Source organism: Hyperolius riggenbachi, chromosome 5 (genome assembly GCF_040937935.1).
Source record: "Hyperolius riggenbachi isolate aHypRig1 chromosome 5, aHypRig1.pri, whole genome shotgun sequence".
Taxonomy (NCBI): Eukaryota; Metazoa; Chordata; class Amphibia; order Anura; family Hyperoliidae; genus Hyperolius; species Hyperolius riggenbachi.
This window is the reverse complement of record NC_090650.1, coordinates 386,537,313-386,552,892: the sequence shown is the minus strand read 5'-3', so window position 1 is coordinate 386,552,892 and position 15,580 is coordinate 386,537,313. Positions and strand designations below refer to the sequence as shown.

General features: G+C 45.4%; 1 protein-coding gene across 1 annotated transcript in view; it reads right to left on the bottom strand.

The window, feature by feature from the left end:
- LAPTM4B (lysosomal protein transmembrane 4 beta) overlaps window positions 1-15,580 on the bottom strand; it is a 145,831-nt gene that overhangs the window by 63,538 nt on the left and 66,713 nt on the right. Inside the window, exons 2-4 of the mRNA XM_068237703.1 lie at window positions 9,676-9,787; window positions 2,184-2,257; window positions 830-952 (exon numbers count right to left, since the gene is read on the bottom strand). Coding sequence (XP_068093804.1) covers window positions 830-952; window positions 2,184-2,257; window positions 9,676-9,787 — 309 coding nt within the window. The remainder of the gene's footprint in view (window positions 1-829; window positions 953-2,183; window positions 2,258-9,675; window positions 9,788-15,580) is intronic.

Here is a 15,580-nt window from a genome sequence, read left to right as displayed (position 1 = left end):
CTCACAGCCTGGGGGGCTCATCTTGCAAGAGTCATAAAATAAGTGTGGACATCACAATCTTCACACCCATAACAAGTGTAGCCACAAAAACAGCTGACCTGAAGGATGGGCCCCTTTATCAGAGGGAGTGAAGTAGTAGTTTGGGCCCCCTTACAGCTCAGGCACTTCTCTCTAGTTATACCCCTGGAGCCAATCATGAATGCCTGTACATCTTCTATAAAAGCACAAGTGGTAGTACTGGCACTGCCATCACTGCCGTGTAACTGTCACCATCGCCAGCAGCTCCTCTGCACTGGTATGATAGGTGAAGCCTGATCTTCTCCATATAAAAGTCATCTTCCTCCTGCTGTGAAGACTGTAACACCTGCTTCTGTTTCCGGTGGTCCTGGGCTGAGTCTCATAAACTAACGCTGGATGATGTATTCACATACAGCCTAATTTTACTTTATAGGAACCAAGACCACCGGAAATGCAGATGTCACAGTTCTGGAAGCGAGACGTTAGCTATACAAATAAGGCTTCATCCATCCTAACTATGCAAAGGAGTTGTTAGGGTAAAAAAAGACATAGGGCAGTGCTGATCTAGCCAGAACAAGTCCTAAACTATTACGTTGTTTCATACTTTTTTTTAGTTTAATCTTGCAGTGTGGCCAGCTGATATCTTTACTGGAGTTGCAGAAGAAAACACATAGACAATGAATATTGGTCTCAAAGAGACATACTGTCACTTCCACTGCGTGGCACACCCCTAACCCCATTATTGCTTATGTACGTGGGTGCATGTCTCATACAACAAATGGACTATAAATAGTAATTCGCATTTACTCACCAGTTGTCGCAGATAGTGTTGAATTGTGTTGGGATAGACAACCACACTGACTGCAACCAGGGAGTTCAGAGCAAAATCAAAGATCTGGTAGCAAAAAAATGGTATAATCCATGCAGCGTGTTGCTAGGTAGGGAGAAGAAGAAGAAAAAATAGATTAAAAGAGTAAAATTGTGCAAATAACTCCATATATTCTGCAAGTGCAAATGGAATGGCATAATTGCTGGGCGTTATTAGAAATTAAACATATTGGTCTATGCAAATTAAAATAGGTCTATTTTCAAACAAGCCTAAGTGAAGCTTGATACTCTACAAAAATTCTACGTGGTTTGGTACTCTACAAAGATTCAGTGAGGTTTGGTACTCTACAAAGATTCAGTGAGGTTTGGTACTGTAAAACATTCTATGTGGTTTGATACTCTACAAAGATTCATTGAGGTATGGTACTCCACAAATATTCAATTTGGTTTGGTACTCTACAAAGATTCAGTGCAGTTTGGTACTCTACAAAGATTCAGCGAGGTTTGGTACTCTACAAAGATTCAGTGAGGTTTGGTACCCTACAAAGATTCAGTGAGGTTTAGTACTCCACAAAGATCCAGTGGGGTTTGGTACTCCACAAAGATTCAGTGGGGTTTGGTATACTACAAAGAATCAGTGAGGTTTGGTACCCTACAAAGATTCAGTGAGGTTTTGTACCCTACAAAGATCCAGTGGGGTTTGGTACTCCACAAAGATTCAGTGGGGTTTGGTACACTACAAAGAATCAGTGAGGTTTGGCACCCTACAAAGATTCAGTGAGGTTTGGCACCCTACAAAGATTCAGTGGGGTTTGGTACACTACAAAGAATCAGTGAGGTTTGGTACCCTACAAAGATTCAGTGAGGTTTGGTACCCTATAAAGATCCAGTGGGGTTTGGTACTCCACAAAGATCCAGTGGGGTTTGGTACACTACAAACAATCAGTGAGGTTTGGTACCCTACAAAGATTCAGTGAGGTTTGCTACTCCACAAGGATTCAGTGAGGTTTGGCACAAAGATTCATTGATGTTTGCTACTCCACTGTAATTGCAGTGGTTTGCACCAAACAAAGACGCTTGGTCATCTACAGAGATTTATTGAGGTTTTGGCATTACACCAATGTCTGACATGCTGTTATATTTGGCTCCATCTTACACTTCTACAGGGCTTAGATAGGATCAAAATTATGTATGTGGAACAAAACGGTAGCAATTCCCATTGTTGTTTACAGTAGAAAGTCATGGTCAAACTATGAGAAATCTGAATAGTGTGTGTTTCTAAAACACAACCTATATTTTCCTTGCAATGAAACAAACACAGTATCAGAAGTTCTTACCTTGTAGGCACCATATGTTGCCATTGCACAGATTAGAATCATTAGAAGTGAGATTGATGTAGCAATGCACGTATCTAAAAAAACAACAAATTACAAAAGTGAGAGTTTATAAAAACGATAGTAAAATGCTACTGATAGACTCAAGTACAAATCATAAGAAGCTGGATGAATAAAATTTTTAATATTATGCAGGTTTAAAACAAGCATGACACTTAGTTCGTAATTTTTTATGTTATATTGATAAATTGAATTCAGAAAATAGAAAAGAATGGCTCATCAGCACCATCTGTTGTATAAATGTATAACTCAAACATATATAAAACCACTTAAAATTACAATAAACCGTATCCTCCCCTATATACAATTTTCATAACTTCAAGGAGGGATATGGAGGCTGCCATATTTATGTGCTTTCAAACAATTTTAAACAATACCATTTGCCTGGCAATCCTGCTGATCTATTTGGCTGCAGTAGTGGCTAGAGAACGTTAACCATATTATCAGTGGCGTAACAATAGGCCCTGCAGCCCCTGCTCCTGCCCACCCCTGGGGCCCGCTCGGGGCCACTTTGTGGGGGCTGGAGGGTTGGCAGCATGAGGGTAAAGCCTTGGCCACAGTCGGCGGGGAGAGGGGAAGTTACCCCCTTCTCCCTCACCTCGGGGCTCTCCCCTCTGTGCTCCTCTCCAGCTAGTTACAGTGTGTGGGCAGCAGGCAGCGGTGGGCAGATACATACCTTCTTCCGTGCGTTCCATCGCAGATTCCTCGCTCTAGCGGCTGACGTCACTTCCGGAAGTGACGTCACTTCCGGAAGTGACGTCAGCCGCTAGAGCTAGGAGTCTGCGATGGAACGCACGGAAGAAGGTATGTATCTGCCCGCCGCTGCCCACACACTGTAACTAGCTGGAGGAGAGCGCAGAGGGGAGAACCCCGAGGTGAGGCAGAGGGGGCCCCAGGGGGAGGGGGGGCGCTCTGAAATTCTGCAGGGGGGCCTGGTGGGGCCTAGTTACGCCCCTGCATATTATTATCAATTGAATGCAAAAATAGTGAATAAAGAGCATATGAAACATTTAAATAACATCAACAAATCTCTAAATCTCTAAAACCATAAAGTGCAACAACTGAATACAATGGAATGGCATACAGGTGCATAAGGTGCAAGCTAATGTGCAAGGAGATGCTACACTGGGCACAGAATACTGAGTTCCGAGGTCCCCAAAGCAGTCAGCGTAACTTGGTAAACAGCTCGGGTAACTTAGGAATGCACGCTACGCAGCATAGGGTTTGATTCAATAAACCGTGATAACTCAAATATCACACCTTATCAAAGATCACACCTTATGAAAAGAAAAACAAAAATTGGCTTTCCTAAAACAGAAAGAATTTGCGATAATTCAGGTTGGAGTGAGCTCGAGATGTCTCCCAGAGCACCACTGCTGAATATATGCAAATTAACCATTGTACCCTTAGAAGCTAAACACACCTCCAGAACCGCTGGAATGCAATGATGTGTCAGCTTGTTAAATTGTACAGAGCCATAATAATCCAACATGCATACAGACTGTTTCGGATTGTTTGATCCTCATCAGTGCATGGCATGGATTAATTTGGCTCTATGGAGTAGGGCTTGTAAGCCATGCACTGATGAGGATCAAACAATCCGAAACAGTCTGTATGCATGTTGGATTATTATGGCTCTGTACAATTTAACAAGCTGACACATCATTGCATTCCAGCGGTTCTGGAGGTGTGTTTAGCTTCTAAGGGTACAATGGTTAATTTGCATATATTCAGCAGTGGTGCTCTGGGAGACATCTCGAGCTCACTCCAACCTGAATTATCGCAAATTCTTTCTGTTTTAGGAAAGCAAATTTTTGTTTTTCTTAACATCTTAGTAAGGGGGCTTTTAGGACCATTGTAGTCCCTTACACACTCCAATGAGTTCTGGGTCACCATGAGCTTGCTGGTTAGTCTGTACCTTATGAAAAGATATCACACCTTATCAAAGTTAACACCCCTTATCAGAGTAGCAAAGCGAGCGCTATGAACTTATGCCTGCTAATTGGCAATGGCACTCGTCCTGCCCTGAGTTCCTGCGGGTTCGTAGCGCTCGCTATGCTATTCTGATAAGGCGTGCTAACTTTGATAAGGTGTGATATCTTTGATAAGGTGTGATATCTTTTCATAAGGTGTGATATCTTTGATAAGGTGTGATATCTTATTCAGCGCTGCGTAATATGTTGGCGCTTTATAAATACAATAAATAATAATAATATCTTTTCATAAGGTGTGATCTGTTTTCATAAGGTTTGATATCTTTTCATAAGGTATGATATGGTTTCATAAGGTGTGATATCTTTGGGAAGGTGTGATATTTGAGTTATCACGGTTTAGTGAATCAAGCCCTTAGTGTGCATAACGCGTTGTTTCTCGGGCTTCTAGAGCAGCGCACTATGTTGAATTGACCTGAATGACAGACGTTCATTAGGTAAGTTTTGTGAACCAACCCCCATATGAGCACAATTTCTAATAATTATTGGCTATTGGATAGTAGGCCGGACATACTGAATACAACGCTGAACCATTTCTGTAACTCATTGTCAGTGTTGCTCGGAAAGACCCAGTTTCGAATTCGAGTAGTTTCAATTATGACTTCATTTCGCTTTCGATTCGACCGTAATCAAAATTATGGATGGAATCGCTATTCCGATTCAAATCCGATTACGAGTCGGAATTCTAAGATGACGAGCTGTAACTATGACTGCCATAATATACAGTATATAATTAGCGGTTAATAGCAAACCCCCCATGCTACATGCTAGAAACATCAGAATTGCAGGGTATGTTAAGGAGGACAGTGGGAGCAAGCAGAATTAAAAAAAAAAAAAAAAAAAAGACCTCGTAGTTTTTGAGAAAATCGATTTTACATTTCTTGATCTGAGCAAGGAAAATGTTTTAAAGACCACCGACTTTAGCGGTTAATAGCAAAGCCCCTGAACGTGCTAGAAACACCAGATTTGCAGGGTAGGAGGACGGTGGGAGCAACAGGCAATTTTTTTAAAAATTTTTTTTAAATCTTATAGTTTTTGAGAAAATTAACGTTATAGTTAGATGAAAAAAGTAGCAAAGTTACTGAAAAAGTAACTACATCCTGCGCGTGCCCACCCATGCTGGCACCAAGGAGCATCCATAGCACCCTGAAATAAGGGAGTTTTACAATGAGCCCCCCCCCCCCCCAAGCATTCTATAAATAACAATTGATATGGTGCACCAAAACCTGCCAATGGCAACTACAGAGTTGCAAGAAGGGGATGGGAAACAGCTAGTTAATGATTACCACTATTCAAAGTATCTATAGGAGTGATTATTATAAGCACAGGACTAGGGATGCTCATCCGGATTCCGCGGAAATGCAATTTCCGAAATTCCGATCGGAAATTGCATTTCCGCATCGGAATGCGGAAATCGGTAATGCAAGTGCCGTAGGCGGATTTCCGCCGGAGATCGCGGAAATTTCCGCCGGAAATCGCGGAAATTCCACCCGACTTTAACATTGATTTTCTCAAAAACTATAAGGTCTTTTTGAAAACTTTTTTTTGCATCTTGTTCACAAGATTCAGTTTAATAAATGCTGAAAATTTGGTATTTCTAGGACTTAAGGGGGCTTTTCTATTAACTGCTAAATTCGGCTGATTTTTACTGTAATGTAAAATGCAGAAAATCTGCATCTGCCTATTTTCTGCATTTTACATGACAGTAAAAATCCGCCGAGTTTAGAAGCTAATAGCAAAACCCCCGTAAGTCCTAGAAACACCAAATTTTCAGGGTTTATTAAACAGAACCTTCTGAGCAAGATGCAAAAAAAAGTTTTCAAAAAGACTTTATAGTTTTTGAGAAAATTGATGTTAAAGTCGGGCGGAATTTCCGCGATTTCCGGCGGAAATTCCGCCTTGGAATGCGGAAATTGGTAGCGGAAAGCGGAATCGGTAATCAGTACATAACGGAATGCGGAATTACCGCGGAATCGGAATTTGGCATTCCGACCATCCCTACACAGGACCAATAGAGAGCTAATACTGTTGAGGGAGGGCCCTTTGTGGCCCCTCTGGCCCAAGGGCCCTGTTGCAGTCGCAACCTCTGCTACCTCTATAGCCCCTGCTATGGGTCAGGGGAGGACTGGCCCAGGGGGACGGGGGGCAATCGCCCCCCGGGCCGCCCGAATGTTAAGTAATTAGGGCCCTGCCGCTGCTATACGCAGCGGCCGCAGATATACCACAGGTGACAGGTTCGCAGTGGGGATCGCAACCTCGCGCGATATTTCCCGGCAAGTTGAAGTATCCAATCAGAGAAGGGGCTGAGGCGGCCGGCCGTGGTGTGCCCTTGTGCGTGGCTGCGCCTGCGGTGGATGTGAGCGGCACAAAGACACAAATAGCTTAGGTCCTCTCCGGCCCGGTGGGTTGACCCTGCTTGACTCCGCCCCTCGCCTGGAGCCATTGCCGCCCGCAACGTGCTGCTGTGCCTGCGGTGTCATCGGAGTGAGCTGTCTCACTCTTCAGCTTTCTGACTGTGCTGGGGGGGCTGGGGGCCTGGAGCTGTGGCTACGAGTGGCTGGCTGGAGGAGTCAGACACAGTCCTCCCCTGTGCTGCTGTGCCTGCGGTGTCATCGGAGTGAGCTGTCTCACTCTTCAGCTTTCTGTGCTGGGGGGGCTGGCGGCCTAGAGCTGTGGCTACGAGTGGCTGGCTGGAGGAGTCGGACACAGTCCTCCCCTGTGCTGCTGTGCCTGAGGTGTCGTCGGAGTGAGCTGTCTCACTCTTCAGCTTTCTGTGCTGGGGGGGCTGGGGGCCTGGAGCTGCGGCTACGAGTGGCTGGCTGGCTGTCCTGGCTGGAGGAGTCGGACACTCTGGGGGCTGGGAGTCGGAGATGCCACCTATAGCTGCTTGCTGCTGTGGAGGAGGAGGAGGTGTAGGACTGAGGAGACAGGAGGATAGAGGAGGTTGGGTCCAGGTTGCCAGAGGAGAAGGTGGTTTTTATAAATTTTGTTTCTGTACTTCTTCTCCCTTCTTGTCACTGAGTTACTCACACTTTGCTGCCTGCCTGCTACTGCTGTCAAATTCAATTCTCTGCCCAGTTTTTTGTGTGTGTGATAATCATCCCCATTCTGACCCTGGCCTGAGGGGGAACGTTTTTTCTTCTTGTGGTGTGATTGGCGGCAGGGGAGGGGGGAGGCAGGCAGTTAGGCACTGTCAAACAGGTAGTTGGAGGGGGGGGGGGGGTAGGTGTCAGACACGTAGTTTGTATGGTGGGTGGGCAGGAGTGGGGTTAGGCATCACCAGGTAGGTAGGTTTGTGTGTGTGTGTGTGTGTGGGGGGGGGGGGGTTGTTTAAAGGAGTTATCAGGCATTTTCAATGAAAAACTTACCCGGGGCTTCCTCCAGCCCCACGCTCCCAGCATGTCCCTCGCCGCAGCTCTGCAGTCAGCCATTCGCTGCCGCTGCCTCCCAGTCCCCGGCAATGGCACCAGTCCGACTTGGATGTCGGCCTGTACTGCGCCTGTGCGAGCAGCACTGTCAATCACCGTCACGTGGACCGGAGTGTACTGCGCAGGCGCAGTAGTTCTGCGTCTGCACAGTACGCTCTGGTCCATGTGGCGGTGATTGACAGCGCCGCTCGCACAGGTGCAGTCGGCCTGACGTCATCACCGGGGGCTGGGAGGCAGCGGCAGCCAGTGGCGTAGCTAAGGAGCTGTGGGCCCCGATGCAAGTTTTACAATGGGGCCCCCCAAGCACTCTATACATAACAATTTATACGGCGCACCAAAATCTGCCAATGGCAACTACAGTGTTAGAGGTGCAAGAAGGGGATGGGGAACAGTTTGTTAATGATTACCACTATTCAAAGTATCTATAGAAGTGATTATTATGAGCATAGGCCCAATAGAGAGCTAATTCTGTAGTTAAGGGAGGGCCCTTCGGGGCCCCTCTGGCCCAAGGGCCCCGATGCGGTCGCTACCTCTGCACCCCCTATTGCTACGCCCCTGGCGGCAGCGAACAGCTTACTGCAGAGCTGCGGCAAGGGACATGATGGGAGCTTGGAGCTGGACAAGCCCTGGGTAAGTAGCACTTATTTTCATTAAAAAAAAAAGCCTGATAACTCCTTTAAGGTTAGGCATCAGACACAGACAGGTAGATTGTGCGGAGAAATGGGGTTAGGCATCAGGTACATAGTGTGTGTGTGTGTGTGTGTGTGTGTGTGTGGCTGGGGCTGTTAGTCATCACAATTTGAAGATTTGCACACAAGAAAGATATGGCTTTGGGCTGGGGATGCCGTGAAACGGGCCTCTAGTTTGTGTTGTCCCCCCAGGCCAAAAGGTTCCAGTCCTCCCCTGCTATGGGTGCTCCAGGGTGCCAGCATAGGTGGGCGTGAAGTGGAATTAGATTTATTGTTTTGTCTCAGCTCAATGAAACAGTCTGTCCCTTATCTCTGAGTGCTAAAATACATGAACTATTGACCTTTTTTCTATCCCCTGCTCTCAGAAGCTCAGTTCTCACTTAGAAAAGCTGTAATTCCTTATCAGTTAAGGAGGCTATACTCTGACTGGGTCCTGACTGGAGAAGAACTGTCAGTGGCATAGCTGAATATTAACTCCTTCAAGCAGAGAAGGAAGCAGAGCATCACAGCATATTTATTTGTGTGCTTAGCACTTTACATACACATGGCTATCTCATCATGTCACATGTCACTTAAAGTGAACCAGAGACGAAGCACCCTCATGTATTTTACCATATATATCAGTGGGAACATTAGAGAAAACACCTACCCTGCTCTCTGTTTCATTCTTCACTGCTCAGCCTGCTTGTTATCAGCCCTGATAAAATCCCAGACTGAGCATTCAGTCCGGCTTTGCTCAGGAATCATTTTAGCTGAGTCATTATAGCAGAGCCACAAGGGGGCCGGCTTGGGCTTGAAAAGACATCAGAGAAGACAGACTCGGCTAAAATGATTCCTTAGCAAAGCTAGACTGAATGCTCAGTCGGGGATTTTATCAGGGCTGATAACAAGCAGGCTGAGCAGTGAAGAATGAAACAGAGAGCAGGGTAGGTGTTTTCTCTAATGTTCCCACTGATATATATGGTAAAATACATGAGGGTGCTTTGTCTCTGGTTCACTTTATGCTTCCCTTTAATATTTAACAATACACCATGTTTTATAAATGATGCATAAAATATACCTAAAAAAATTACAGTTTCTGCAAAGGGGAAAAAAACTGCCTGATTTACCAAATCACACATCCTCATCTCCTCCTCAGAGACCTACATGTGCCTGCTCACTCCCTCTCAGTCAGTCTGAAAAACTTCCGCTAAGTGCACACACTAAACTTTCATCATGCAAAATCCTTCTTTTAAAACTTAATTCATTTAAAATTCTGTCCTGTTAATTCCACATAAAAAAATGGTGCATGAACATAGCATTTAATTATAATCCCGTATATACTTACTGGAATCATCCCTGAGGTCAAACTCATTCATCAAGTCATTGCTGGGCAGGTGGTATAGATCCGGGTCAGCCAGGGCACTCAGCAGTATAAGAAGAACCACGGAATTTATTATCTGTAAGAGATGAAAGCGTGAGAAGTCAGGCTGGGATCTGCAGGAATCGACTCCAGCATATGAACTGCGGGCTGGAAAATGCCAAGTTCAGGGTTTCTTACACCCAAGTGGCTTCACTGAATAAATTATGATTAACTAATGAAGTCAAAACTACCCAAAAAAATATTAATATTGATTTTAGATACTCGTACATGAGGAATTCCATCATGGCAGTACAGGGAGCATTTCTCTAGGGGGCGCAACTGTGCTGCTATATTTCACCTATAAAACTGTTTTTTTGTGTTTTTTTTAAGTGGACCTGAACTCTTGTGCAGGACAGGAGGACAACATACTGTACATAGTTGTTGTATGAGCAGCTATGAAAGCGGACACTTGTATTGTTGACATTGTATAGCTCCACCCAATGGAAATCACTTGTGAATGACGGAGCACGCGGCTGGAGCACAGAGTCGTTACCGTCAGGACATCACATAGAGAACACTAAGTTTGGGCGCGCGGCCAGGAAATCCATGTAGCCAACGCTGCAAAGGTCACCTTTCCAATCCCGGTTATTAATCCTCTTGCAGATTATAGGGGAAGATAAACATCTTCTTGGTTTGGACATTTCTGAGAATTAAACTATAAATACATTAAGGGTTTGAACCTTAAAGGGATACTGTAGGGGGTCGGGGGAAAATGAGCTGAACTTACCCGGGACTTCTAATGGCCCCCCGCAGACATCCTGTGTTGGCGCAGCCACTCACCGATGCTCCGGCCCCGCCTCCAGTTCTCTTCTGGAATTTCTGACTTTAAAGTCAGAAAACCACTGCGCTTGCGTTGCCGTGTCCTCGCTCCCGCCGATGTCACCAGGAGTGTATAGCAGAAGCCCAGTATGGTCTGTGCCTGCGCAGTACGCTCCTGGTGACATCAGCGGGATCGAGGACACAGCAACGCAAGCGCAGTGGTTTTCTGACTTTAAAGTCAGAAACTCTAGAAGTGAACTGGAGGCAGGGCCGGAGCATCGGTGAGTGGCTGTGCGGGCACAGGATGTCTGTGGGGGACCATTAGAAGCCCCGGGTAAGTTCAACTCATTTTCCCCCGACTCCCCTACAGTATCCCTTTAAATAGACATTGTAAATTTCACGGGGGCGGCAATCAGATTCACCTGATTTATAGCATGCTGGAAGCCACGTCACAGCCGTGGCATAGCATGCTACTGTCTGTTTGTCATCACAGGCAATAAAATAGAATATACATAATCATAAAAAGCTTTTAATTTATCACATAGGAAAAAGGAAAGATATACAGCAATTATGTATAAAACAAGTAAATAATGGAAATTGGTACTGTATATTTATTCTTCCGGTTATGTAACTAATGAGCTATGGACCCCAGTGCACATTTAACATTGTGCCCCTCCAGCCCATTAGTGTTAGGCTCAGCAGTAGTGAGGCTATTGTTAGGCTCAGCAGTAGTGAGGTTAGTGTTAGGCTCTGCAGTAGTGAGGTTAGTGTTAGGCTCAGCAGTAGTGAGGTGAGTGTTAGGCTAAGCAGTAGTGAGGCTATTGTTAGGCTCAGCGGTAGTGAGGTTAGTGTTAGGCTCAGCGGTAGTGAGGTTAGTGTTAGGCTCAGCAGTAGTGAGGTTATGGTTAGGCTCAGTGGTAGTGAGGTTAGTGTTAGGCTCAGCACTGCTGAGCCTAACACTAACCTCACTACCACTGAGCCTAACAATAACCTCACTACTGCTGAGCCTAACACTAACCTCACTACCGCTGAGCCTAACACTAACCTCACTACCGCTGAGCCTAACACTAACCTCTCTACCACTGAGCCTAACACTAACCTCACTACCGCTGAGCCTAACACTAACCTCACTACTGCTGAGCCTAACACTAACCTCACTACTGCTGACGGTCAGCAGTAGTGAGGTTAGTGTTAGGCTCAGCAGTAGTGAGGTTAGTGTTAGGCTCAGCGGTAGTGAGGTTAGTGTTCGGCTGAGCGGTAGTGAGGTTAGTGTTAAGCTCAGCAGTAGTGATGTTAGTGTTAGGCTCAGCAGTAGTGATGTTAGTGTTAGGCTCAGTGGTAGTGAGGTTAGTGTTAGGCTCAGCAGTAGTGAGGTTATTGCTAGGCTCAGCAGTAGTGAGGTTAATGTTAGGCTAAGCAGTAGTGAGGTTAATATTAGGCTTAGCGGTAGTGAATTAGTATTAGTTCAGGGGGTCGAAGACAGTCAGCAAAACATTTTTGAAGCTTAATGGCTGTATCTTAAATTTTTTTGAGACCACAATGAAGACGTGTGCCAACTTCTCATTCAGGACTGGTAGATTGGATGGAGGACCGGATAAGGATGAGAATCTTGGATTCTGCTCTCTGACTACTTGAAATGGTGACAATCTGGTAGAAGCCCTCTCTACATTTTTAAAGGACCACTATTGCGAAAAAATTAAAAAATGTAAAATACACGAAAACACAAATAAAAAGAACATTTCTTTCAGAGTAAAATGAGCCATAAATTACTTTTCTCCTATGTTGCTGTCACTTACAGTAGGTGATAGAAATCTGACAGAGCTGACAGGTTTTAGGCTAGTCCAAATCCTCATGGGGGATTCTCAGGATTTTCTTTATTTTCAAAAGCACTTAGAGAACAGCAGTTGCTCAGTCCAACTGCCAGAATAGTGTGCAAACAGATGATGGGAGGTGGTCTGCACCTTTATATAGATCCTTTCCAGGGTGTGCTTTTTTAAAGAATAAGTTCAATGTTGTGAATCCCCCATGAACAGATGGACTAGTCAAAAACCTGTCAGTTCCATCAAATTTCTACAAACTACTGTAAGTGACAGCAACATAGGAGATATGTAATTTATAGCTCATTTTATTCTCCACGAAATGTACTACTTATTTGTATGTGTTTACATGTGTTTGAAACGTTAACATTTTTCATGTTGGTGGTCCTTTATAGCAAACTCTGCAAAAGGTAGATACCCCAACCAACTTCTTTTGATCACTAGCGAAGAATGATTGGTTGGTTCTCAAATATTTTTCACCTTGAAAGTGGAAAGCATTGTAGTGTTTAAAATGGCGCCAGACCCACCCAAAAATACATTTTAAACTCCACACACTGAGAAGGATGAATACTTTCACAAGCCATCGTAGACTTTGCTTGATTCCCGTTCTTCCTACTTTAGCTACAAGTGCTATAAATCGATTTCCCCTTTCTCTCCAGCAGGATTAAGTCCACTGCGGTCTATTCATTCACTACTAATTTCCTACTTGATACTTAATTTAATAAGTAGTCATAAATATTCTGTGTTAGTTTAATAAGACGTGTGCCTGACATCAGGGAGGGAGCAAGGACAGCAGAGGAAAGTACATCACCAGGATAATGGTTATGTTTAGGAACTTATAACAATGCAAAGAGCAGGAGTGGGTCCTACGAGAGAGTCAGCCAAGCATCAGTCACGCCTCTCAGTGCCCGCTAATGCCATCAGTGCTTGTTTAAAGCACAAGTCAGAGAGGAAAGCAACTCCTGCTAATACACCAGTCAGTATTGGTGCTTTTTCAGAGTTGTGTAATATAGAAGAAAAGGAGCAGAGACCAGAAGAAGTCCTCTTTTGCAAGGATAAATGAAGGGGAAATAGAGCCAGGGCCAGATTTCTGAAATGGCCACAAAGGCCCGGGTCTTGTGCTGCTGCTGCCCAAGGGTGGCGACTGGGCATGGGAAAGAGGTTACTGAATAAGTAAGATAAGACTGCAAATAGAACAGTGGGGTTGCAAATGGCAAGCATAAGCAATATATGGAAAAGAAGAGATCCACGTATGAATGAAACCGCTGCCGGGAGACTTGGGCGCAGGATACAGCTGATATATGGCTTATCCTGCTCCTGCACAAGTCCTGGTGGCGTTAATTACTATTCCCCCTCTAGGTCCACGTGGATGGTGGGGAATTATGTAATTCGGCTTCCAGCTATTGCTGGCGGCTAAATTACAGTGTTTTAACAGTAACTTCAGCTCCGTTTTCTGATGGCGCTGAAGTTACTCTCTGTGCGCCGCTATAGCCGTAATTCCTATTAAGGTCTATGGACAGGCTGTGGGAGATAGTTCCAAAGGAGAGGGACAGCCCGTGAGAAGTCCTGGATGTGAGAGAAGGTGACCAAGTTAGACTACAAAAGAATCTCTTGGCCTTCCTATACTGTAGATCAAGGGTGTTGAACGCAAATACAAAGTGGACCGAAATTGAGCTCTGGGACCAAGTTGCGGGCCGACCTCAATGTCTAGTGGCCACCTCTCTCCCTTATAAAGTTCCCTGATGTCTAATAGCCCCCTTCTTTCCCCTATACAGTTCCATGATGTTTAGTGGTCCTCCCTCCCCTATACTGGGTGCCTAGTGGTCCCTTTTCCCCTATACAGTTCCCTGGTGTCTAGTGGCCCCCTTCCCTTTCCGTACAGTTTCCAGGTATCTAGTGCTGTCCTCCTCCCCTTATCGGCTTCCCTGGTGATCTAGGGCTTACCTTTTAATATAGCTTCTCTGGTGGTCTAGAGTGGGCCAAACATAATGCAAAGTGGGCAAACCACCTGAGGGCCAAATCAGACGGCTCTGAGGGCCAGATTTGGCCCACGGGCCGGAGTATGACATGTATGCAATAGATCAATACTTCATATTGAAAGATATTTATATTTATTTAGGCATAATTGAAGAGAAAAGAGGTTCAGAAAAATGTGGGTCCAAATATTGCACAGCTGGAAGCTACCCCCCATTTTCAGTGGTGCTCATCCGGATTTCCAGATATCCAACCTTTTTTCAGCTATCCGATTTGGATTCCGGATTTCTGTGCAAATCCGGATAGCAATCCGCAGATATCTGGTCGCATACCCGGCGGATATCCAGATTCGAAGACTGTAACTAAGGAGATGACATCATTGAGCCAATCAGAGGGCTCTCAGCAGAAGCCCTAGCATCCAATCACAGAAGGGAACCCTGGCCAGCCCCACCTGACCTCATTAAACCAATCAGAGGGCTCCCAGCCTAAACCCTCGCACCCAATCACAGATAGGAACCCTGGCCAGGCCCCCCCACTGTCAAGTGCCAAGTGCAAAGTGCCACATGCCAAGTGCCAAATGCCACGTGCAAAGTGCCAAGTGCAAAGTGCCACATGCAAAGTGCCACGTGCCAAGTGTAAAGTGCCAAGTGCCACTGCCAAGTGCCACGTCCGGCATGCTCCTGGCAGACGTTACACCTGCTGCTGCTGCATTGCCCTGCTCCTGCTGCCTTTGCTGCTCCCACTGCCAGGGTGCCACAGGCCACTGCTGCTGTGCTGATACCACCTATATTTAACCCAAAATACAATTGCTCCGTAATTTTTTGGAGGTGTCTGGGCTGAAAACTGCCATGTCCCAGTTGTGCGGTTGGACTTTGGACACAACGTGGGCTGCACGACCGCTTTCTGGAACCTAATCCTGATGTTAATTGACAGCTATTCTTTTTTTTGGGGGGGGGGGAGATTTTAAGTCCCCACATTATCAATTAGTGTTTCCCATTAAAAAAAAAATGATGCTACATGCCTCATTTACCCTAAAAAACGTTTTTAAAACAATTTAAAGGCCACTTCCGGTTTCCCTATCCAGATATATTCCTTCTTTCACCTAAGGAATATTGCAAGGATTAAACACCTAATTCCTTCAGAGGATCTTCCAACCCTAGTTCATGCCTTCGTCACATCAAGGTTAGACTACTGCAACGTCCTCTACACAGGCCTGCATAAGAAAGACTTACGCCGCCTGCAATCAGTACAGAATGCCGCCGCAAGGCTGTTAACGAGCC